A 24,662-nucleotide genomic window follows, 5' to 3' on the forward strand; every position below is an offset into this window, starting at 1 on the left:
GTGCGAACGGTATTCTATCCTAGACTGCGTTTGGCGAACGTGTGAGTGTCCGCTGTACTTACGGTCGTTGCAGGCAAGTCGCTTGTGACACTTCGGTGTCCTGCGGACTCTACGTTATGTCCGCTTAACTCGTTTCGTGTGTGGATGCTGATGGTTAGTCCACAAGTAAAGTACTCTTACCTGCACGACGTGACTGCGAACCTGATTCGAATTTGTTTATTCTGATTGAGGTTTAATTATTATTATCAATTTAATACACAAGGGTTTTATTTATATTGATTGTTTTTATTGGCCCAGAGCACTTCACAGACGTTCAGTTTACAGAGTTGACGGAGATTCGCTATATTAAGCTTAGGATGTTGTCGTTTTACAGTTGTATTTACTAAGTTTAGTCTTATTTATTTATTAATTGTAAAGTACTTATGATTTATCTTAACAACTTACTATTATTAATATCCTGCGCACTCTAGATGGTTCTAATCACCCTTTGTGGCAGATGCTGACTGTATTATCTACGCGCGTTCACGTGGCAATTTAAAATAGGGATGGTCAACTGCTCTTGCTAACGCCGGAGATTCCACTCGACGGACCTTAGCTTGTACTTCTCTCTGTGGCACTGATCTGTATTCAAACGGCTCTCCGGTGTATGCTATGCCAAGGGACGGATTTAGCACGCTCCCAAGGTGTTGGACGGATTTAGCACGCTCCAAACACTAACACTAGCAAACACAGCCGCTTCACCTTAGAATCAGTTGTAGCCGCCAGTGAGTAAGTCACTACGCAAAAAGGCACTGCGTGGATCGGCTCCGGGGTTTTTAAAGTCTCGGTACCGATTCACGCAGTTATGAAATTTAGATGACAAAGATCGTGGTAGTCCAATTAGCATTCGCCACAAGGATCGACGCGTACGCCTTGTAGTCGTCTTTCACGCCCACGAGGAGTGCTGACACAGAGGTCAGAGCACTCGCTCCGATTTTCGGTGCTCAGTTGTGTAATGTCGCAGTCGGATGCACCTGCGATCCGTATGGACTCTCTACGTGCTCACACGGTTGCCGGTTCGCAGGATGTACAAATATATAATTTAAGAGTATAAACGTGGGACATTACACGGCGAAACTTCAAACCAAAAGTATTAAAATTTAAAAAAAAAGTATATGAGAGAAATTTAATTAAAAATAAAAAGTTTAAACAATCTGATCTTGAGGAATTGCAGGATTCTATGCAAAAAAAGTTAAATGATCGTAGAATAGTCAATTTTAGGTATTTATTTCAAGAATTACGTAGAACTCTTGGTAACCATGGAAAAAATTGTACTTTAAAAGATTGGAAATTAGTTCAAGAATCTTATCAGCATGGAGGATTATGCTCGTTATTCTACTTCTAATGCAAAAAATGTAAGAAAGGTTGTAAAATTTGGTCAGAGCCAGGAAAACATAAGTGTTGGAAAATTATCTACGTGATAAACCTTCAACACGTATGAAGAGTGATGCTTTAATAGAAGGGTTTAAACAGAGCTTTTAAACATACGGCCTTGTGTACAAATAATTTATTGGCGATGGTGACAGCAATTTTTAAAGGAGATTAATCGATGCCAATCCTTATGCAGAGTTCAAAATCATTCCACATAAAATTGAGTGCACAAATCATTTGTTGCGTAATTTATGTAAAAAAAATGAGTTGGTAGTACGTACAACACAGAAAAAAGACAACAAATTAAAAGATTTGTAGCTTTACGGAATATTGTAAAAAAGAATGTACTTAAAACTCGCCAAGCCGTTATTGATGACGTAGATATACAACTTGCTGACGAAAAACAAGCCTTGGGAATTAAAAATTAAAGATTTACAAAAACGTTTGTTGAAATAACCACCCGGTTAAAAATAATTAGGTGAATTTAGTATATGATATTGTTACATAATTTTATTACATGTTTTTATTATATGACTTTTTAGTCCCAAATATTCATCTAATAAAATCATATACTAAAATCATGTATAGTAAAAATATATAACTATATGATTTATGAGGGAAATGACACATATACATATAGTATTACAAGATAAAAGGTAGAAAAAATGATAGAATATTTTATAATGAATATTTTACATATGTTTTTTACATATTTACCATATTTTAATAATAATATAAATTAGGCCCAAAAGATAAATATGTACAATTATTGGCATTCACAGAAATACATTTTTTTTTTATTTATTCAGTTTTAATAGCTATATCATCTTGAGAAATATTTACAACTCTTTTTACAGATAAACATTCTATTAAGAAATTCGTAGCATTCACAATAATACATATTACATATTCTTTCGTAGTGATTTCGACAACAATAAATTGCTGTATCCGAATGAAGCGATCGTCATCAGATGTTGCGATTGAATTATTCGACCTAAGCCTTCGTCACCCTGCTGGACGTGTAGAGGCATCCTTCTTTAATAATTTAAAAATAATGATAAACTATCAACAAATAACTGTAGTTGTCGGATCTACGTGCTTTTTGTTTTTTTATGCCATCTTAAATATCTCGCGTTTAACAATTTTAACGTTCCTTCAGACTCAACACAACAACATAATACACAGACTTTAATTCGTCGTTTTTCTCCATTAATGTTGTACTTAACACCTACACTACCTAGTTTGTACATATAAGAAACGTAAGGTTTCAAAAAAATATCCATATCAGGTTTGTCTTTTCCAAACCATATACCACAAGCAAAGTATTAAATATTGAAGTTATAATGTTTTTCTTTCATGCAATGGTATCGACTGTATAAACTTTTTGTATGCAATTCCATCGGTAAAATCTTCAACATCTGGTAGATTGTATTTCTTTTTCCAAGCACAGAATTTAAGTGTTCAGAGTTTTCTTTCATCAACGAAGTGATTTCGTTATGAATATTAGAAATAGTAAAGTAATCTACGCAAGTTTAACTTTTTAATAAAACTCTTTCATCGCAGAAAGTGCATGTAACTTCGCGATCATCACAATGAAACTGTTTTATATACTTTTTGCAATGAGGGCATACATTGTGAAAATCTATTCCTGCATTTGAGTTAAACAATTGATCAACTTTATGATGGGTATCAGGAAATTTACGCGTACCAATGGAACAGTTGATCATTTTGAATAGATCTGTTATTCCGGAATGGCAAAGATTATATACGAGTGCGAATTTCAAAACGGCAAGTAAAACTTTCGCTTCACTTACAACATAACTTTTGAACTAATAGTGATAAACTAGCGAATAAATACTTTTTTGGAAATGCCAGAGGCGGCTAAATCAGTTGAAATCACACACATTATTGTATTTCTAAAACTACCAGATCTGGTATTCAGACCCAAAATGCCGATGAAAGACTTAATTTTGAATTTTGATATTGTATCATTCCAAAGTCACTCAGCATTAATAAAATTTATACAAGAGCGTTTTATAATAATTTTTATCTGATTATTAGTTTACAAGGTCTATTAAAACTCATACAGGAGTCATATGTTAACTATTTACATACAGCTATTTGGCATAATATAGCTACGTTAACTATTAACATACGTATCATTGGCACAAATCGAACATACATATGTTAACAGTTAACATACATTTTTGCTGCAACCTTAATTTGCTCGTAGTGTGCTTCAGAGAAATTTTAAAATCAAGATCTTATGCTTGAAACGGTCACGATTTATCTCGGTCCTGTAGTGATTAAATTTATGTAAGAATACAAAATCTATTGATTTTACTATCTTAAAAGTCGACGAACATTTACTAATCTGCGTCGTGATTCTGACAACAGATTAAATAGAAAGATTTTAAATTTGTATAATAATTCTCTATTATGATAGTTCAGGTCCGGGATACCAGGTAGTGGAGGTTTATCGCAATAAATATATTTTTATTCTTTATAACAAAAATAAATATATTCAAATAAATAAATAATAGAATATTGCGTATATCTTGCATATATTCTAAGTATCACAAAATTGAAATGGGTAAATCCGCTTTGATTTTTACAAACAAAAATAAACAGATACGCGTTTAAGTTGCGTAATCTGATTTGAATCGTATTGTTACAAGAAGAGATTTTATGCAGATATGCTTAAATTTGCGTTATCTGATCGTATTCGAAATTTTACAAGTTTAAATTAGGTAACGAAATTTTTCTAAATTATTTAGACAAGAATTAGAATTTTTCTAAGTCTAGGACTGATATGCTTTATAATGCGATATCGTGCCTAACTCGAAATTTGTATAAGTGTAGAAATATTTGAAAATATTCTAAGTCTTTTACCTGCTCAAGGCATAAGTTGCTCAAGAGCAGGGACTAGGCGCTTTAGTTGCGCTGGCGCTTAAGTTGCGCTTCGGCTAGTGAGCTCATACTGGCCGTGCGCCGAAAATACTTTCACATTCACACTTTCACACAGATATTTACACCTATGTACAAAACCTATGATATACAATGAATATACAAATAATTTATAATATGCGCGCGCTACGAACCGCCGCCGCTTCTCCTTCTCTTGCGCCGCTGCACTCACCGCTTCTATATACATATATACATGGTGTGTTGCGCGCTCTCCCTCTTCTTTCAGTGTTGCTGCTACCGCCGCTCGCTGGCTCGTGGCGCTGCTGAACTTGCGCTGTCAGCTGTAGCGCGGGCTTATCCTAGTTGAAAATGGGGGAGCGTGATACTCGCGTAAAATCTAAAAATGTATTCAATAAATTTTAGTTTTTATTCTGTATAGTTTTTTGCGGAGTTTGTACGGGGCGTTACATGCTATATATAAATTGTTTTTTATTATTTTAGTTGATGATATTAATTGTTGAAAATCAAATTATTTGATAATAAAGTTAATGAAGTATCATTTTGGAAAACAGTATCAAATAGTACAATATTTATATTATAAAATACATGAAGTATTGATATACAAAGGATTTTTATTTACATATTTTAAACGTGGTTTCTAAATAATAAAATTCAAAAGAAAATTGACCCAAAGTGTGAAAAGTTGGAACGCGTATTGACTTTTTCTGGTCAAAACACAAATTAACCCTATCGTCATCAATTTTAATGCATATTGTGAGCAGGACACTATAAATTGGTATGCAAATTTCCATACCTCTGAGTGCTATATTTTTATAAAAAATTGATGTAATGTGGGCCAGATTTGAAATACATTTCGATAATTGACAAAATGTGGAAGCGCGCACCAACTCTTTCTAGTCACAAGATAAAATTTATTGTGATATACAATACTTTATAGCTATAAATAATAACTAGATAAATGCATATATCACTTCTTTATTTTATCTTTCATCATTCTTATGTATCTTATGATTTTTAAATATATTTCTTCAAGTTATGTTGCAAGTTACATGGATATGAAATTTATTTTTGATATAATTTGTAACTTGGGTTTCTCGTGCAACTTAGTTACTATACAATTCCTCGCCTAGGACTTAGAAAATAATCCGGTGGCACCAGACGCTTTTCGCGAGCGTCAGAGTCTCGCGACTCTTTGTTTTCCGGTGCCAGGTTTTGCAGAGTGTTTTGCTCGGCTAGCTGCAGCTTCGAGATCAGTAAGGAGAGAGGGCGGTTTGAGAGAATCAAAACACGTGGGTAATCAGACAGAACTTTATATCCAAGTTAAACTTTTACAATTCTGAACCGAAATTCGCACGAATTATTAAAATAGCCCGTAAACATAGACAACTAGAACAAACAGATATCCGTACATGAAAGATACCCCGCCTGACTTGCACGCGCCTCAAGGCTCGAAGAACAACAAGTTAATACACTCGATAAAACGCTTTGTTACACACTTACTCTCACTTCTTTTTGTCGAACGCGAATTCCGCAAACGCCAGAACGACCTATTCTAAGATTGCCTAACCACCTTACGGCTCGTGCGTCCAGGTGCCGGCGCCAAATATTATTTGACGGTTTCACTAAATCCTTATTTCTACGTTTTTCTGCTTCCTTATATCTACATTTTGCACTAAATTCTTATTTCTACGATTTATTGTGTAACGAGGTAGATTTTTCGGGAAAATCAGGCGAGAAATTATGCCATTCTCACGTTAATACAGGCATCAAAATCGCCCGACCGTATTTACCAAACGGGCGCTAGGTCAAACGAATTTAACTTTAGACAAAATTCACTAACACGTTGCCGGCTATTGGAGACTTCTTATCTCTGAAGAGATTCGGCTGTAGGTAAAATCGGGAGAAAAATTATGACACTTTATTTTAACACACTGAAATCACAAGTCTTTTTATTTTTACTTAGTTATGCGGTTCACAACAAAGCGTCGGCTAAAATTCGGCGGCAAACTTAAATCCGTGCAAAACGCTTTTGCGAAAAACTCAACTTCCGTCGGTTACACACAATGGCTCCGAGACTTAAGCAAATCTAACACCCGGCAGTATGGCTATAAAATCGGTATATGGAGACCTCACTCTCTACCTCAACTTTCTCAGCAAAAACGACTCTTTCTCTCATTCTGGTGATGTCTCGTGCTCTCAAAATTTCGTAGCAAACAATTGAATAACTACTAAGATTTTAGGCACTACCGGGAGGTCTGCTCCAGGCTGCTATTTTGACATGATACTGTCGCATATAATTGCGCGCATGCGCCGTACATACTCAGTTACTTTGTCGTTGTTTTACAAACTTTCCGACAGATCATTTGACTTAGAACACACTCTCGCGAATCAGCATACCTCTCCCATACTGTATGTAATTTTTCGCTCGGCGATTAACATTCTTTAATTTCCGGCTACATGATTCGCATACTCATACGCTAGCTTCCACAAAAACGCACTCAGGCTTATCGGTGAGTTGCGAGCGGGCCTGCACGACGCGGTTTTCCCCCTCCCAGCGGTTCGCTCTCTTCTTCACTCGCGCTGGTTCGGTGTTGCGCTGGCTTCTTCCAGGTAGTGTATGCGTGTGCAGTATAGCGTGGCGTAGTCTGCTAAGATGTCTCTCTCTTTCTCTTTTCCTATGGCTGGCGATACGGCAGCTAATTGGCGGCTATCTCTTTCTCTATCTAAAATACAGTACCACTAATATGAGTATGATTTCGTGGTGATGCAGTTTTGACAGAGAGTAGCTTGGGCGAGAGAGAGAGAGAGAGAGAGAGAGAGAAAGAGAGAGAGAGAGAGAGAGAGAGAGAGAGAGAGAAAGAGAGAGAGAGAGAGAGAGAGAGAGAGAGAGAAAGAGAGAGAGAGAGAGAGAGAGAGAAAGAGAGAGAGAGAGAGAGAGAGAGAGAGAGAGAGAGAGAGAGAGAGAAAGAGAGAGAGAGAGAGAGAGAGAGAGAGAGATTCCTACTTTGAAGGTAATCAGTACACACGCGAGATAGCCTGAACCGTTCGCGAGACCAAAACGTGGAACTGCTGTTGACCCGCGAAACGCATTCAACCAGAGAAAAGGAAACGACTCACTGACCTTACAAAGAAATCCTCCAGAGTAAGGTTGAGCCGAAGGTGGTTACCAGGGCAAAGCTAAAATACAGGGAGCACGTACGTTTAGGAGCAATCAGGGCAGGCGAGTGCCGGCTTGAGCGCTCACGGCTCGCAGCCACCACTCTGCTCTTCCTAGTCGCCGTGTCGCGGGAGCGCTGATTGGTTAGCGCGTCGCGGCCCGAAGTTCTGCTCGCTCGCAACACTATCGGTTCGCGCACTGTTGCCACGTCGCACGGTCGTGTATGCGCACTGATATCCCCGCGGACACACTGTCGGAGTAGATAGCCGCAAAATTCAAACTCTCGCAACATACAGGCAGTATTTTACTCACAGACAACCAAGATTGCTCTTGGCCATGGAACCTGTAGCTACTTCCAATGCCCCACCGTCAGCGCCCTTGACTCGGGTGGCATCTGTCAATACGAACGCGAGACGCTAGTTTTTGCTCCTGACATTCGTGCGGGTAAGCTGCTTTTACGCTGGTCCTGCTGCATCAGACTCTCACGTAAGCAGACCACACGAAGGGTTCTGCTACCTGCATCGGCTGTCTTACTTGAGACGGTCTACCCCGACCGCGCCGAACGCCGTTGTTGCACGGCGAAATTTCGTTCTGTTACAAATTATATTATTTTTGTACATGATTTCATTACATGAATATTTGGGACTAAAAAATCATATAATAAAAACATATAATAAAATTATATAACAATATCATATACTGAATTCACCTAATTATTTTGAACCGGGCAGCCATATTTTCGGAAAACACAAAAAATGCGAGAGTTTAGGTATGTCTTGCAATGACACCATAATGCAAAAAAAAGAAAAAATTATGTTCCTTATTAAAAAACATATGGTCTTTATAAAAAAATTGAGGGACATATGCAATACATTAGTTGTTTTCCAGATAATCTGTTACATAAACAAAACAAACAACGTTGTTGAATCATTTAATCTATTGTTTGCAAACTAGTAAATGGTTAGCGAGCAAATTTATGTTCCGGTAATCAGTATGACACTAGCATTGCTTACGCAATTATTCAACACAATTTCCAAGGGGCGCTTATCCAAATGTATACAGGAATGGGAAAATCGGTACCACCTACTGTAGTAGAATTGATGCATAGACAATATAGATCAATTATAGCATGATGTGTGAAAAACCAGATCTCACAGAAGATCAATTTGCTGGCGAAGAGATAAGCATTTTCAGGAATTAAAAAAAAAAACAAGAAAATCGTGTAAAAATAGAATCTGATACACGAGAGCAAAGCCAATCAGATTTATGGGAAACACTTCGTAGAAAACTATTAACTGCATCTAATTGTGGACGTATTTGCCGTATAAGGTCGCATACTTCCAGCGCTGCAACAGTGAAATCATTACTTTTTCCAGCACTAACAGATAACGTTGCAATGACATATGGTCGTGAATGTGAAGATATAGCACAAAAGGAAATAGAAATAGTAAAAAAAAAGAAATAAAGCTTCGTGGACTATTTATAGATTCAAAAGATCCGCGTTTTGCTGCTAGCCCTGACGGCATAATTGATAATGATGGACTTGTCGAAATAAAAAATTTAACATCAAAAGAAGCTATGCAAAAATATCCAGATTTAAATTTCATTGATGAGAAAACAAATGGTATAAAAACCTTTCATAAATGGTATTATCAAGTACAAGGCCAATTGCATATAACTCAACAAAATTATTGCATTTTTGCATTAAGAACCCCAAACTGTATGGAAATAAGAGTAGTGAGGAGAGATGATGATTTCTGGAACTCTAAAATAGTGCCTTTTTTATCGCAATTCTATGAAAACTGTTTGCTACCAGAAATTTTGGATAGACGGTTTCTTAAAAATATGCAGTTAAGAAATCCTCGTTAAATTTTTGATGCCAAAGAGAAACAAGATCAAAAAATAAGTGACCGAAGAGCCAAAAAAAGCAGTGCTTTAAAAACTATGAATCCCGACGATTTATTGATACAACTATTAGAAACAGAAAAGGAATCAGATACTATAAACCTTGCAATTAAAACGGATGACTGCAATGAAAGTATTGAAGCATTGCCAATATTAGAATCAAAGAACGAGCAAGTTGCCACGAAAACCAAGAAAAGAGCCAGAATAAATTATAATAAAATGGCCTTAACTGATTTATCTGTAACGCATAGTACACATAAAATTGATACGACCGACAATATCAACGATGATGTCGTTTACGTGGGTTCAAGTAATAACGCATCTGATTGGAGTGAAAAAGATGTTTTAAATTTTAGAAGTTACTTTAACAATAAATAATACCAGTTTGATTTGAATGCAATACGTGCAATTATTTTGAAATCCGATGAGTGGTTAAATGACGATGCTATAGATGCTTTTCTTAGGGTTGTTAAAGAAAATAACCATGACTCCGATGTACAAAATGTAATGTATTTATATTACCCAAATGGCGTCCAACCAGAAAAAAGAAATAAAAGTGTAGTAATTACTGGAGGTATTTGTACTCTGGCGATTCGGATACTACGATGGTCATACAGTGAGTATGACACCATTCCCAACTACATAAATGGCATACTAGTTGAGAAAGAAAAGGATTACATTATGCGACGTTATCCTAATATTAAGGGAAATTATATTAATTTTAGAAAAATAAAGACAATACAACCAGACGGAAACAGATGCGGTATTTACTCAGCAGTTTTATTAACGTATTTAATACTTTAAGGAGACCCTTCAAATGTTCGTCTATCACGAGATGTGATAAAAATGAGACAGCATTTCGTAAGTATTATTGAAAATAGAAAACTCAGTTTTTTTCCAATGACAGAAAAAAGAAAAAAATTAATACACGGGTTCACGGCGAGTGCGAATGTTGTTAAAACTACACAAATTATGCATACGTAGTTACCTTTCGTTTTCGCAAACTTGCACGAGCTATTTAGCTTTAACAAATATTTGAATCATGAATCATGACTGTATGCTATTAATTAAATTAGTACTAGTATTAATAACAATAAGAAAGGTATAAATTTGCATGTATATATATCATTGACAAGTAGAAATAGTTTAATTCAGAAACAATCCTTTGCAATACATAACCATGTGATACATAGTAAAAAGAGATAATTAATTCTTTAAAATAGGAGGACGGTGTACTGAATGACATTGGTTGCGTCTCATAGAAATAGGCGTTGGAAGGGCCTTTTTCATATTATATTACAAAAATTAGTGCTTAAAAATTACATGTCAAATGGAATATTGACAAATACGTCGCATGCTGTAGTATGTCACTGCATTCATGATATTGCATAACAAGATAGTACTTCTATATACAGTTGCAAATCATTTCATTGAATGAATTAAAATAGCACATGTTTGACCACAATATCCCTTAGTCTTAGTCTGTTGGGTGGAGATGCCGCACTATGGGCGATTTCAACAAAAGTATTGTCAAAATCAAATTGCACCTCTCAGGAAAGTGCTAGGGACCTAATTTTTTTTTTTAAATGAAGGTTGTACTTCTCAGATATAGGGAAGAATATCAGAATATTGTTTTCTGATGATGTCGAGCCGGGGCACCTATGAAAAGTACGAAATTTTAAGAAAACGATATTTTAGCTACTCGTTAATGCATTAATATGCCATAGAAATGCATTTTAAAATAATTGGGAATTTTTGAGACAATCATATACTATTTTTTAAATTAATGAATGATTTTTTTACCTACATAACCTAAAAATTCATCTATTTCGACCTATTGTACTAAGAAACGTGAATCCGGGACTTAAAATTATCATAAATCACGGACATCTAATTTGATTAGCTTCGAATATTATATTCTAATAATACGGCACTATATAAACAAGAAAACATGTTATTTTAACCTAAGTATTCTAACATACAGGAATTTTAAATCTGAGAAGTTTCATTCTGTATCATGAAAGATTTCAAAGTTAACACACATAAAATTGTTGATAAAATAAAATATTATTATTCTCACCACATATAACGTACGTAAATTGTTATATATATATATATGTTTATGACGTTAGCTCGGCTGTCATTATTATTTTAAATTGTTTGTTGGTTATGCTACTATTCACCGATTCCGTCGGCTGTGCAGAAGGCACTAAAATTCTACCGACTATAATCTATCCGCGCACGGACGTAAAGACGTATGAACATGCGGCGGTGACAGTAGTACTCAGGACGTGGATTCAAAAGGAGGAAAAGTCAATGACACTCGCGGATTATTGTAAAAGTTAGATTAACTGTTTATTGGTGCTTGGCTTACACAAGCGCGCCAGACGGGCGCATGCCAGCTACCAGCATGTAGTCGAGGTGAGAGAGAGAGGAGGCTTAAAGTCGCCCGAGTAAGCGAGAGTTGATAAGAACTAGTACTTACAGATGTACGTGGCCGGCACGGCCGTTCTAACCCACGCGAAGATGGTCTCGGACGGATTGTCCTCGGTTCGGTTGACCTCGCAACCCTCGCACACAATAATCGCAATCGCAGAGTGTCTATTCGCGAAACGGAGCGGAGCGAAGACAGACTTGGAATGGCTCGCTAGCGCGAGCACAGATTTACCTATGCCCTCTGACATACTGTTGTCAACTCTTGACAACAGTGTGCGAGCAGGTGGCAACATTGTACGTTGCTGAATTTAAATCTCTCTCGATGCTTATTCTCTCTCTGTCTCTCTTACTCTCTCACATGCTGCGCCTTTAGTATCTGTAACAACAGAAGTATTATACCGAATGTTGATTCTGTCCCGGAGAGACATCGTAACGTGCTCAACGTGCGTTAATTGCACTGGCAACCGTTACAATATATATATATATATATATATATATATATATATATATATATATATATATATATAGACTATTACATTACATGTTAACGCTATAGTATTTACACGTTATATTGTAACAATTAGCAACGAAATAATAACTATGTGATATAAGTACCACTTACCATTACTTTATATAGATAATATCAGATAATAGAAAATATTATGATATAACAAAAAATACTAATAGTCTATATAATTTATGGCATCATTAGATTTTTTAACTTTACCGATTTTTGTATTTATTATTTCCCATAGTTTTTTTGGGTTGTTGTAATTATTCTGCACTAGATTCAATTCATATTTCATTTTGGCATCGGTAATTACCTTATCCAAGATTTTAGAGTAGGTTTTATACTGTATTTTAAGCTGTTTATTCTGCACATCTAGTTGCCACAAATTATACAAAAATTCTTTGGTTTCACATGATCTTATTATTGCGCCGGTAATCCAGTTTTTTCTACCATTTTGTATATTAGCCTTTTTTGTTGTTTTTGACAATTCTACGCATTGCTTGATTTCATTTAACAATTTTTCTACAGCCAAGTTTGGATCAGGTATCGAACTAATTTCATCCCAGTTTCTTGAATTAGCGTTATTTATTATTTTTTTGTAGTTTAAGAAAACATACGGTTCTTTAGTTACTGTCTTTAGCTTCTTTACAGCTATGATAATCGGGTAATGATCCGTTAGATCATGCTTAAGCTTGTATGTGGCTGTGTTAATGTTGTGAGATTTAATGAAAATGTTGTCGATACATGATCCTGTAGCTCTACCGATAGCTGGCTTTGTAGATTGCTATTGATAAAAACAAAGACTCCATCATTCCTGTTTATCCTACTTTCGTTATAATAAGTTTTATATTCATAATCTGAACCATTCAGTTGATAGAAATTATAATTAACTTGATCAAAAGCTTCTGAACATATCACAATCGCTGGTTTGATAGCTAAACTTTCTATTAAAATTTTCAGCTTATCAAAATTTGCATTCATACTACGAATGTTTACATGCATGATAAAGTCCTTCTTATTGTTTATAGCTTTGTTAAAATTTTCAATATTACCACATGTCCGTTCTTTTTGCATCGATTCATTTTGAAACCTATCCAAATAATCAAAAATATCCATTTTTACCTATTTCTTGATCTTGTTTTTATCACTCTTGTTGGCTGGTGACAATGCAGAGGATTGCGGTTTTAGATGGTTCAGTGGAATTTGTGGATCACGTCTTGTGATTGGTCTTCTGTTGTGTTCAGTTTCTGGCTTTGTTTTGTTGCGTGGAGTGTCATTTTCCTGTTGTTCACTATCTACGACATTATTAGCCTCTGTGGATACTTTACGCCTGTTTGCCAATTCTATGCTGTGATAGATCGATTCAGTTTCAGGTAGAGTACGTTTTATCGGGTAATCAATAGAGTCAATATATCTGTCAATTTTCTTTTTCAAGATGCTGCACAAGTTAGAGTCATAAGTATGATGTTTTGTGTCTAACTTTGACTTGTATTTTGTGTTACTATAATGACAGTTAATGCACTTAGCATAATCTTTATCACAATTACACGTATTATGCTTCCCGGAACATTTCAAACACAGAAACTCATTTTGGCATTTCCTGGCACTGTGTCCAAATCTACCGCACTTGAAACACGGGCAAACGTTAACCAAATCATAGGCTTTGCATTGCTGATATCCAACAAAAACTTTGTTATTATTTTCTCTTATATGCTTGTAGATGTCAGCTGGGACTTCCACTATGACCGTACTCAAGCTATTATAATTATTCTTATACATATGTAGGACTTGTCCTCCCTTTTCAAAATAACTGAAGTTCCTTTCGTTTATGTCCTTTTCAATATCCTTGATGTCCATATTTGCGTGATTATCTATACCTACTATCTTAATTTTCGGGTTGTTGAGTTCATTTTTCATAACATCACATTTGTCCTCTAGTTTTTCCTTTAGTACTGTCTCTGTCAATACCGCACTATTCTCATTAAGACAGCTTATAATGACTTCTTCATTTTTATTTACGTAGATGTTCTTTGTTTGGATGTTTTTTTCAGCTGTTAGACATTCAATAACTGACTTCATAACATCTATATTACTGTTGTTATTTTTTCTTACGGATATTTTAGGAATTTTTTTATGGATTGGTCTAGAGTACTTCATGGCATCTGAGTATGTAAGGACATTGTTGTCAGTTTTACTTCTGGTGTTTTGTAATTTTTCTTTTAGGAGGTCATTTTTCTCAGTTAATTCACTAACTAATCTCCTTAACAGCATGTTTTTCGTTTTCAGCAGTTCAAGATCACTTTCATCTATGGAATCAGTTTCTTGCAAGTCTTGAGTCTTGTTACTAGTTTCTGCCAGAAGGTCATTCCTCACATCTTCTGATTTTTTTAGTTTAATCTGTGCAATTAAAAGTGATACCGACTCACTCAGGACATCCTCATCAATTTTTGAGGTTATGTTCCGATCACTGTGTTCAGAGCATACTATAAGGTTATTACCAATGAATTTAAAGTTTTCATTCTTGTTCTTAAGGCAGCTAAGGTGATATGCCTCATCACAGATCACGCACACTGCTGTTGTTGCAGGTTTTTGTTTGCAACATGCAAAATTACTGCGACACTTGTCAGGAGGCTTGTTTCGGCCCGGCGCCATTTTGGCATGTGAGGACGTATGTGTTTTTTCAGCTTGTAATGCTTATCAAAATTTTCGAGAGAAAAGAAAGAAACCTTCCTTCCTTTTTCAATTTTCAAAACTCCCGCTCTAGCAGATTACTGAGACACGCACCAAAATTACCATGGCCGATCAGTCATAGGTCCAACGTTTTTCCAGAGTCGATGGTGTTGCACTCTGGTGGCGAAAATTGGTACTAGACGCGCAGCGACGGTGACAACTGATATCGCGCTCTTTAGAGAGAGATAGAGCTATATGTTTCTAACCTCAAAACATTTCTTAAGAAGACCTCGGTTCGGTGGAATTTGGAGCTGATGATCACAGAAACGTGATTTTCCTTTTTTCCTTTTTAGCGATGTTGAACACTGATGTTATGTCCTCCTGATGGAACAGCCATAAGTATCTTCGCCGTCAGCAGTCGTTCAGTGGTTGAGATGAGGTTATGTTATCGCCAGCTTGCGTAAAAAATCCTCCAGGCTCGTAAAACACACGAGAAGCCGTGATTTTTTTTTAGCGCTAGCGTGCGAGCCGGTTAGAGGATCCTTCTCGCATAGACAGCCATTATGTGATATTAATTCGTATGAGTATTATATTCTGCAATAAAAGACAACGTGGACGAGAGAAGCTCGAATATGTACCACCTGCTGTATCGAAGCTCCGCGTACAGAGAAGAGGTTAAGGATCAATGGAAATCCGGCCAATCTTATACTCTTTCTCTTATATACTCTCCATTATAGTACACACACTATAATGGAGAGTATATGTATTATGTTGTTCTTTTTTTTATTAAAATTAGGTGCAAAAATTATGAGAATAAATCGTGAGTTATATAATATAATTACTTTTACACAAAAAAAAGACAAAAACGAAGAAATGCCAAAATTTATATTTTAAAAAAGATACGCAAATTTAAAAATTCATCTTAAAAATTTTTCCTTGCAGAAGTCTAGAATCAATTTTTTTCGGCATACCCCCTGTATATATTAAATTTATTGAAGATCATACACGCTATTCACAAAATCAGATATCGTTATAATTCATAAGATGGGCGGACGAAAAAGAAAAAATAAGCATAATAGAGGACGACCAGGAAAAGTCAGAAGAGGTTCCAATGGTGGAAGATTTACCATAATATCAGATTACTCTATATCTACTAAATATAGACGAGCAAGAGAGGATCTGGCTTCGCCCCAAATGATGTTGAAATTTTAGAAATAGCGTTAAGTCTTGCAAAGAAATTCACCGTAGATGATACTGATTTATCCAATGGAACGCAAAATCAGAATATTCAACAGTGTGAGTCAAATATATTGAAACATACAGCAGATTCAGCTGCAGCATTTTATTTAGAGCAAAACTTGAATAAAAATTCTTACATAAGTTTATCTAAAGATTGTAAAATGAGAAATGCTCCCATTTATCCCTGCTATTCAGGAATTTCCAAAGCTTTGTCCAAATGTCTACCAAATGGTTACGATATTTCTGAGGTACAGATTGTGGTATCCATGCAGGAGATGTTAAATAAAACTAGTGAGCGACTTTGCAATGCAGTTGCTTTGGATTGGAGTGTCAACGACTTGATTGATTTAACGCTTTCTGTAACTGTAGGGTTCGATAGTTCTTCAGGCCATAAAAATGTACATCAAAAATATAAGGTTGCTGTAAATGAAAGCGAAGCTTCCGAGCAGTCCCTCTTCGTTACAAGCTTCATTATCATTAAAATAAGCTCTAATAAGTCTGATGGAAAATCAGATTATTTTTAAGGATTGCATTCGAAAAAGAAACAGATGATTCGACCATACGTGAATACAATCGATTAGAAAATGAAATAAAGAATCTCAGTTCTTATAAATTTAGTCTGTCCAATGGAAAAAACATTTGCGTTTCTTATGAAGTTACACAAACTCTTTTTGACGGCAAATGTTTAAATGTAATAGTGGGAAATAGAGCTACCAGTAGATGTCCAATTTGTAAGATAACGTCTCATCAGTTTGGAGAATTTGACAATAATTTCACTCCTGTTGATGAATCATTGAAGTATGGTTTGGGATTATTGCTCGCGGAAATTAATACATTTGAGCATCTCCTAAACATTTCTTATAGAATGCCATTCAAAACGTGGGATATTCGAGAACTGCTAAAAGGTGCTTCTATAATAATTAGGTGCATGATGTTTTCCCCGTCAAAACGATCAACGTAGATTCAATTCTGATTTCAATATTGATTTCAGTCTGCAATCAGCGTTGATTCAGTATTGAATCCACGTTCAATCAACGTTGAATCAACATTGAATTTGTCCAAAAACGCAACGTGGATTCAGCGTTGATTTCAGACTGAATTCAGTGCTGGATTTCAGGATTCAATCAGGGTTGAAATAAATAATTGTAAAAAAAATATCGCTCAAACCTGGGCTCGAACCCGAGACCTTTTGAATAGTAGACGAATGACTTGACCACTTAGCCATTTCGACACTTACATTTATATCTCATAATGTAACATAAACGTAATCCTATAGAGAATAATCGAAAATTAACCTACTCTATCATGATTTTTATAATAATACTGGACTGGGCCCTCAACTGGACCTCTCTGTGCTCTAGGGAAGGTACCCAGCTTCGAGACTATTTGCCACCTATAGGTTTCCGTGTATGTTACATTATGAGATATACATTGCAAGTGTCGAAATGGTTTAGTGGTCAAATCGTTCGTCTACTAATCAAAAAGTCTTGAGTTCGAGCCCACGTCTTGGCGGTTTTTTTTTTACAATTTTATTTCAACCCTGATTGAACTTTGAAATCTAGCACTGAATTCAGTCTGAAATCAACGCTGAATCCACGTTGCGATTTCGGACAAATTCAATGTTGATTCAACGTTGATTCAAATTTTGTTTGGAGTTTTCTTCATTGGTGTTGAAAGAGGTAACGGGATTTTTGCCGCGAGAGGAGGTCGTAGTGTCCAATTGGGTTCACACCAGGGGCTTGCAGCTTGCTGATCCAGACTTTGCTCGCTCAAAGCGTATAGACTGCGTGCTCAGCGCAGAAGTGTACGCTGCTATCATTCGGCCAGGGCTCAGAGTTGGTGCAACTGATACTCCTGTTGCTCAGGAGACCGTATTTGGGTGGATTTTGACGGGTAGAGCGTCTTCTGTTCCTGAGTCTGATAGAGCTCAGAGCGCTCAGGCCTGTCATGTGGAAGTAGAGCCATCAATTTCGACGTTATTAGCGAGGTTTTGGGAAATGGAGGAGATTTCCACCTCTAAAGTTTTATCCGAGGAGGATCAGTATTGCGAAGATTATTTCGCAGATACTGTTTATCGGGATTCCAAGGGCAGATTTGTCGTTCGCTTACCATTCTCTGAGAAGTTGTCAGAGGTTTCTTTTGCACACCCGAGGCAGATTGCTGTGGCATGTTTGCTCCGCTCAGAGATGCGTCGAGCGTAGAATTCTAGGGTAGATGGTGCCTATAGGAAATTCATGGAGGAGTATCTGACTTTAGGTCATATGGAGCCTGTAAATAGTTCGCATCGAAAGGACAATACGTTCTATTTTACTCATCACCCAGTTTACTCGGCTGAGGTAGGGCCGGAAGGCAAATTACGTGTCGTTTTTAATGGCTCTTTTGGGAAAATATCGCTGAACGACGTTCTCTTGACTGGTCGCAAATTATAGTCGGATGTCACGATTGTTATTTCGATGTGGAGATTTTCGAAGATTGTATTTACGGCTGATATCGTCAAGGAGTTTAGGCAGATCCTCATTCACCCAGATGACGTTGATTGGCAAAGAATAGGCTGGCTGGTCTTGTTGTTAAACTTAAAGCATTGTAAACTTGTTGTTGATCGACTGTTCGTTGAGGAATTGATTCCAAAGAAATTTTAGTGAGAACAGTTCGATCGGTAGAGTCATTGTAGGGATTAGCTTCTTTCGAAGTAGGCTTTCCTATCTTTAAATTTAATTCATTGTTATTGCCGGTCTCTTTATTTCCGCGAGTCAGCAAGAGGGGCGGTATGTTCGAATATTAGTTTGATATGCGGAGAGAGAGTGAGAAGGTTCGAGAAGCTTGTCATCTTAATTTCAAAATTCGACGGTTTTTGCTAGCCCGCACGACACCAATGAGGTTGCCATGGCAACGCGCGCTCGCTCGCTCCTACTCTGTCTCTCTCCGCCTGTTTCGCGAGCGGTCTTCTGCCGCTTTCGCTGATTTGTGTAGTTCAGTACGTATTGCCGAAACACTGTGAGCGCACGTACTCGCCTCACAGTGTCGTCCGTAACAATATCATTGTTCACGCGTTGGTACTTTAATACACTAGCCTTCATTTATTTTCCGTAGTTTAAACACTTGTAAATACACTCTATCTTTCAATAAATATCAAAGCCTTTTCTTACGGCATATTAATTCAAGTTAACGGTTGAGAGTGTTTTTGTTTATTGCCAACTAGTCCTTCGAGATCCACAAGTCTCTAACATCAGTTCGAGAGACTATAATTACTGTATGATATCAAATAATTGCATACCTTCTTCCGCGGTCACGAGAACATTTTTCCAACGATAGCATTTCTGATATCTTTTATTTATAGAATTGTGGAGATAAACATCTTCTATTAACAAAAAATATATCATTAAGGTTTATCTTCAATTATAATTCAATCAATTCACTGTGTCTATTGGTTGATATTCTATAAGGTTTTTTTGTTCCTAGGTTGTAACAGTTGAAAAACCAATAATTTTGAAGAGCATATCATTGTATCATCCGCAGCCATCTATTACTTCGAAGAAAACAATTAGGACACACATAATATAAATATTAATTTGTACGACTATGGTACTGTCAAGCCAAGACCTCGTTATTTTAGCCTAAAATTTAATACGCATGATTTATAAGAACGTTATCTTCTTAAAAATAATGCCCTCGTTTCTGCTTCTTGCCGTTCATGCCTCACCTAAAAATCAATAGAATAAAATTATAAAAAAAATCTATATGTGAATAACCATCTTTGATGTACTGATTGCGTGATTATACACACAATATTTATCTTATTAGCACTTATAAACACAAATTTGAATAGCATCAATCACATGAAATTATATAAATTATATAGAACATGTTTTACCTGAAAACTATACACTACAGAAGATTCGGTGTTATCAATGATCAGGCATACGACCGTTGCCCTTATATAATTACAAATAATTTTCAACTTACTGATCTTTTCCAATACAAGCATTGATTTCCAAATAGTTCAGAAAGCTAGAAATGCCATTCAGCACATCCAAAGAATTTGAATATAACTGGCAATAGACAATAAGCAGGGTTGTCTCTAAGTGGTTGAATAGGCAATATACAGTTTTCCAACAGAATGCCACATAGCTACCACTAGGATACATGAAAAAAAACTTGACAGTGATTTAGCTTTAAAAATTTATGACATAATTACATAGTCACTGGTTTTATTGCAAATAGCACAATACATATCTTGTAAAAATGATAAATACGAAAACATTGTAATACCTATCGTATGATGGTGACTTTACACCTCTACAGTATCTAGCATATTTATCATAGAAAAAATTCATCAGTATAACCGGAGCAGCAGCAGGAGTAGTAACAGAAGGAAAGTATGACCTTTAAGCGCAAACTCAAGTTTCTTGTTGGATTTGTGTATCTTTCCATATTGCACATGCGCTCATTTACTAAATATCTTTTTGTGCATCGCTTTTACACACTTTGTTACTGCACTGAGTATCAACAAAGTATCGCAAGCAGCCGATCCGCAAGCGAGATCGCGGTAAGCATAGGCTGCTTCAAAGTGCGTATACAGACACCATAGAAGCTACACTTTCAAATTAACACTGGTGTATCGCATTAACATTCTGCCCCACATATTCACTTATAATATCACTGAAAAGTAGAACTGAGCAAAATAATAATTGCGGAGCGAGCCGGGAAGCCAAAAAATTCAAACACATACGGCAGTCGGCTGCGTGAACGTGTTGCCAGCTGGTCGACCGATTGATGTGAAGTTAAATTCCTGTGGCGCCATCTCTGTAAGAGGTAAGGTACTGAGCGGCAGCCAAGCGATCAGCTGATGCTTACCCGAGCACGAAAATCACTATTGTATTTCAAAACTTTTGCAAAGTGAAGGGCTAATCAACTGTTCTTTGGTCTTCTGGGATAACGTCTATAAAATCCCCAATATAACTGTAGCTTGGTAGCAAAGCACTGAACAAATATCTCAACTTTTCAGTTTCTTCTAATTTTCTACCAGCTGATTTAAACTCGTTTTTTACTTTTTCAAATTCTACAAAAAATTCTTCTACTGTTTTGTAATTGTTTAATTTGATTTCTTCTATTTTACCTCTACATATAATTTGCAGGGCTGTAGACTGAGATAAATACATCTCGTCGAATTTTGTTATCATTTCGTAAGCCGTTTTACATTCGCCAACATACTCTAATTGCTTATCCGATATTGTGCTTATAGTTATTGTTCTGGCTTTTAAATCCATTTTATTCCATTTTGGTTCGTCCTTTTTGTCATCTTCAGTCATTGCTCTAACTGCTGGATCTTTACACTCTTTATATTCTAGCAAAATCATTAATCTAATTTTCCAACTTGTATAATTTGCACCATCGAAAACTGGTATCAAAATATCTTCAATTTTGGCTTTGCCAGAATACAGTTTAGCGCATGCATTTTCATTTATTTAATACTGAAAGTAAAATATAACTTTATACCGAAAAAATGAAACAATATCTTTTAAAATCTTAAAAAAAAAAAAATTTAAATGCGGGGGATTGGATGCAGAAGTTATATTGAAAATTGGAATGAAATATATGATCACAACTAAAAGTGATGCTGAAGATATTGAATGGGGCGTGTAGTGTTTTAAATCATATTGTACCGTGCTTTATGCCCCTACGCAGGGGCGCTAACCTCACGGCGCAGTACAGGACTGCTTGTGTCACGAATAGGCTTGACATGATGGACTTAAGGCAGGCAGATGATATAAAATTTCTCGCAACATCCAAGCGCTAATTATGCACCGTGTAATAAATGCCACTTAAGTTACATGTATTGTTTAGTACTTAAGTGTTATTATCTTGATTTTACTCTAAAATCATATGCTTTGCACGATTTCTTAGTACACGACGATTTCGTGCAGCCAACTTAAGCGAAAGCAAACGTACTTTGTCTATACTTTTATAGTTCTTTGTCAGACTATGCTAAACTGTACTTTACATTTTCTCTTAACTGTTAGACTCTAGTGTAACAGACATGTAGCGACAATATGTTTATAATCAGTTATTAAGAACCATAATTTTACTGAGTACAATTTTATATATTTAATTATTATACAAATTTTACCTTGTGCATCTTGTCGTGCTATGATCTAAAGGCTCTTCATATTTACGCGATAGCATTGTCAAGTCTCGATGAGCAGCCACCATCTTTTGAAGGCGTGAAATTATTTCGTAATCAGGAATACAATAAGGTTCAGCCAATACTTTGACCACAGAAACACGAAAATTCTGCAACTAATTTTGTCATTTTCAATAATATTTACTTCTGCTAACAAAGAATTTTTAATAAACAATTAATTTTAGTTAATCTATACACATGTGTAGAGGTAATCCATAATAATAAAAAATGATTATGTGGACATTTTTAAGTTGGAGTAAGGTGAGTTTAATTTTAAACTGATCATTATACATATTAATATTTGGGGTAGTATCCTATACAGCAGCTGTTTACTATGTACCTAATCAGTGACTAGAGTAGCCGATAACGAACTCCTGAAAGTCAGCGCTTCGAGAATACATAAAAGGATTGTCAGAAATTCTAGAATGTCCACTAATCCAAAACAAGTTTTTTGGTTACAAAATTAAATTGATTTTAGGCTATATTAAGGATGCGTGCTCAATGGTTCACCTTATAAGTCTGTTCTAGAGTAATTATAGGCGAAAAATACAGTTTTACACATAAATACTATGTGCATAACAAACCACAGTGCATATAAGGATACGGAAAGCAACTGCAACATTTAAAACAAAGGAAAAAATTTTGAAAAATAAAAATCATAAAGTGTTAAGTTCAATAGAGAATATCTAGTCCTCTTTTATTTGACTCTATCTCTCGGTGGTTATACAAAAACGTTGGAAAATATCTGTTGATCTTCCCAAGGCAGGATGTTGAAAGAACGTGTAGAAAAAATTACATTATTTTCACTTTGTTAATGTCGCCCTTATAAGGAAACTGTCGTATAAACTTATTTTAATAAGTAGATGTTATTTACGAAATAAAAATATAACATTGTGTTCATAACCTACAATTACGGAGTTTTTTGTTAATGCATGTTCCAAAGAGAACCGTATCTCCGCGCCAAGAAAGCGGGGGATTAAGAGAAGGTCTCTCAGTTGCTCTGATTCGTATCCACGTAAGCCTGAAATTCGCAGAGTTTATATATACGAGCTGTATATGGACTAGAGTTAGGTGGTTTGCTGTTATTGTTACCTCCTTTCAATGCTATTTTTGACTAATGTTTTATTAATCCATAGCTGTTTTCTATGTGTGACTTTGTTTTCTTTTTTCTTAAGTATGTACGGAGACGTTTGTCGACAATAACATCTAACGAACAACCCAGACAACAAAAGAGCAATAATACGACCAAACAAACTGTATTGTGCCTACCTTATATAAGCGGTTATCACGAGCAGCTCGTGCCCTCGAAGCGAATAACATTGTATCGGTGACGAAATAAATAGCGAAATGTGTGACATTTCAAAAAAGGTAAAGACAAATGGACCAAACTCTCGAAAACAATGTTGCATACAAACTTGAATGTAATGACTGCTTCGCAACGTATGTAGGACAGACAAAAAGAAATGTGTGTATACGTATCAATAAATACAAAAAATCAAACAAAAATGTAATCACTGACCATTTACAAAACAATAATCACACTTTTAATTGTAGTAAAATTGCTATCAAAGACAGAAAACCGAATCTCAATAAACTATTAATTTTTGAAATGCTCCACATATAGGTATCTATCGAGAATAGTGTTTATTATAATTATTGATTACCCTTAATAATTCGTAAAATCTTTAAATAAAAATCGCAGCCAATTTTTTGACACGTAGCTTCCTCCAACAAAATGTATAGTTCTGATACATAAATTATTCAAATATACAGTATATTAATGATTTTTAAAATGCTTTCAATCTTAATTCTATTACTGAAGGAGCACCCGTCACAATATCAAATCATATAATTTTTATAAAGAAATGTAAACTTTAATATTTTAAATAATCCAGGGTTCTCATAACCTCATAATATAATGAATTTTCTCAAAACATTCTGAACTTTAGTTAGTTATAAGGTTTAACAAAAATAGTAATTTTCAGTTATACAGGGTGAGAGACAAAGAATGTGAATCATAATATTATTTAAACTAAACAGTTTTATAAGCTGCAAAAATAACCTAACCGAGGTGATCGAAAGATTGATATTTTCCCAAAATTTCAACTTAATTAATAATTTAGTAATATATTACATTTTTTTCTAAAATCACTTTTTTTATCATAAAAATTGAACAAAACAGTCCATCTGAAAAATCTTGCAAGAAAAAATAGGAAATTTTATGC

The 24,662-nt window shown here is 35.6% G+C and overlaps 1 protein-coding gene across 1 annotated transcript in view; it reads right to left on the bottom strand.

Moving 5' to 3' along the window:
- The window catches only part of LOC107981654 (coiled-coil domain-containing protein 170-like), a 290,914-nt gene that overhangs the window by 63,162 nt on the left and 203,090 nt on the right, over window positions 1-24,662 (bottom strand). Inside the window, exon 7 of the mRNA XM_032601858.1 lies at window positions 22,384-22,553. Coding sequence (XP_032457749.1) covers window positions 22,384-22,553 — 170 coding nt within the window. The remainder of the gene's footprint in view (window positions 1-22,383; window positions 22,554-24,662) is intronic.

The sequence above is a fragment of the Nasonia vitripennis genome (assembly GCF_009193385.2).
Source record: "Nasonia vitripennis strain AsymCx chromosome 3 unlocalized genomic scaffold, Nvit_psr_1.1 chr3_random0010, whole genome shotgun sequence".
Taxonomy (NCBI): domain Eukaryota; kingdom Metazoa; phylum Arthropoda; class Insecta; order Hymenoptera; family Pteromalidae; genus Nasonia; species Nasonia vitripennis.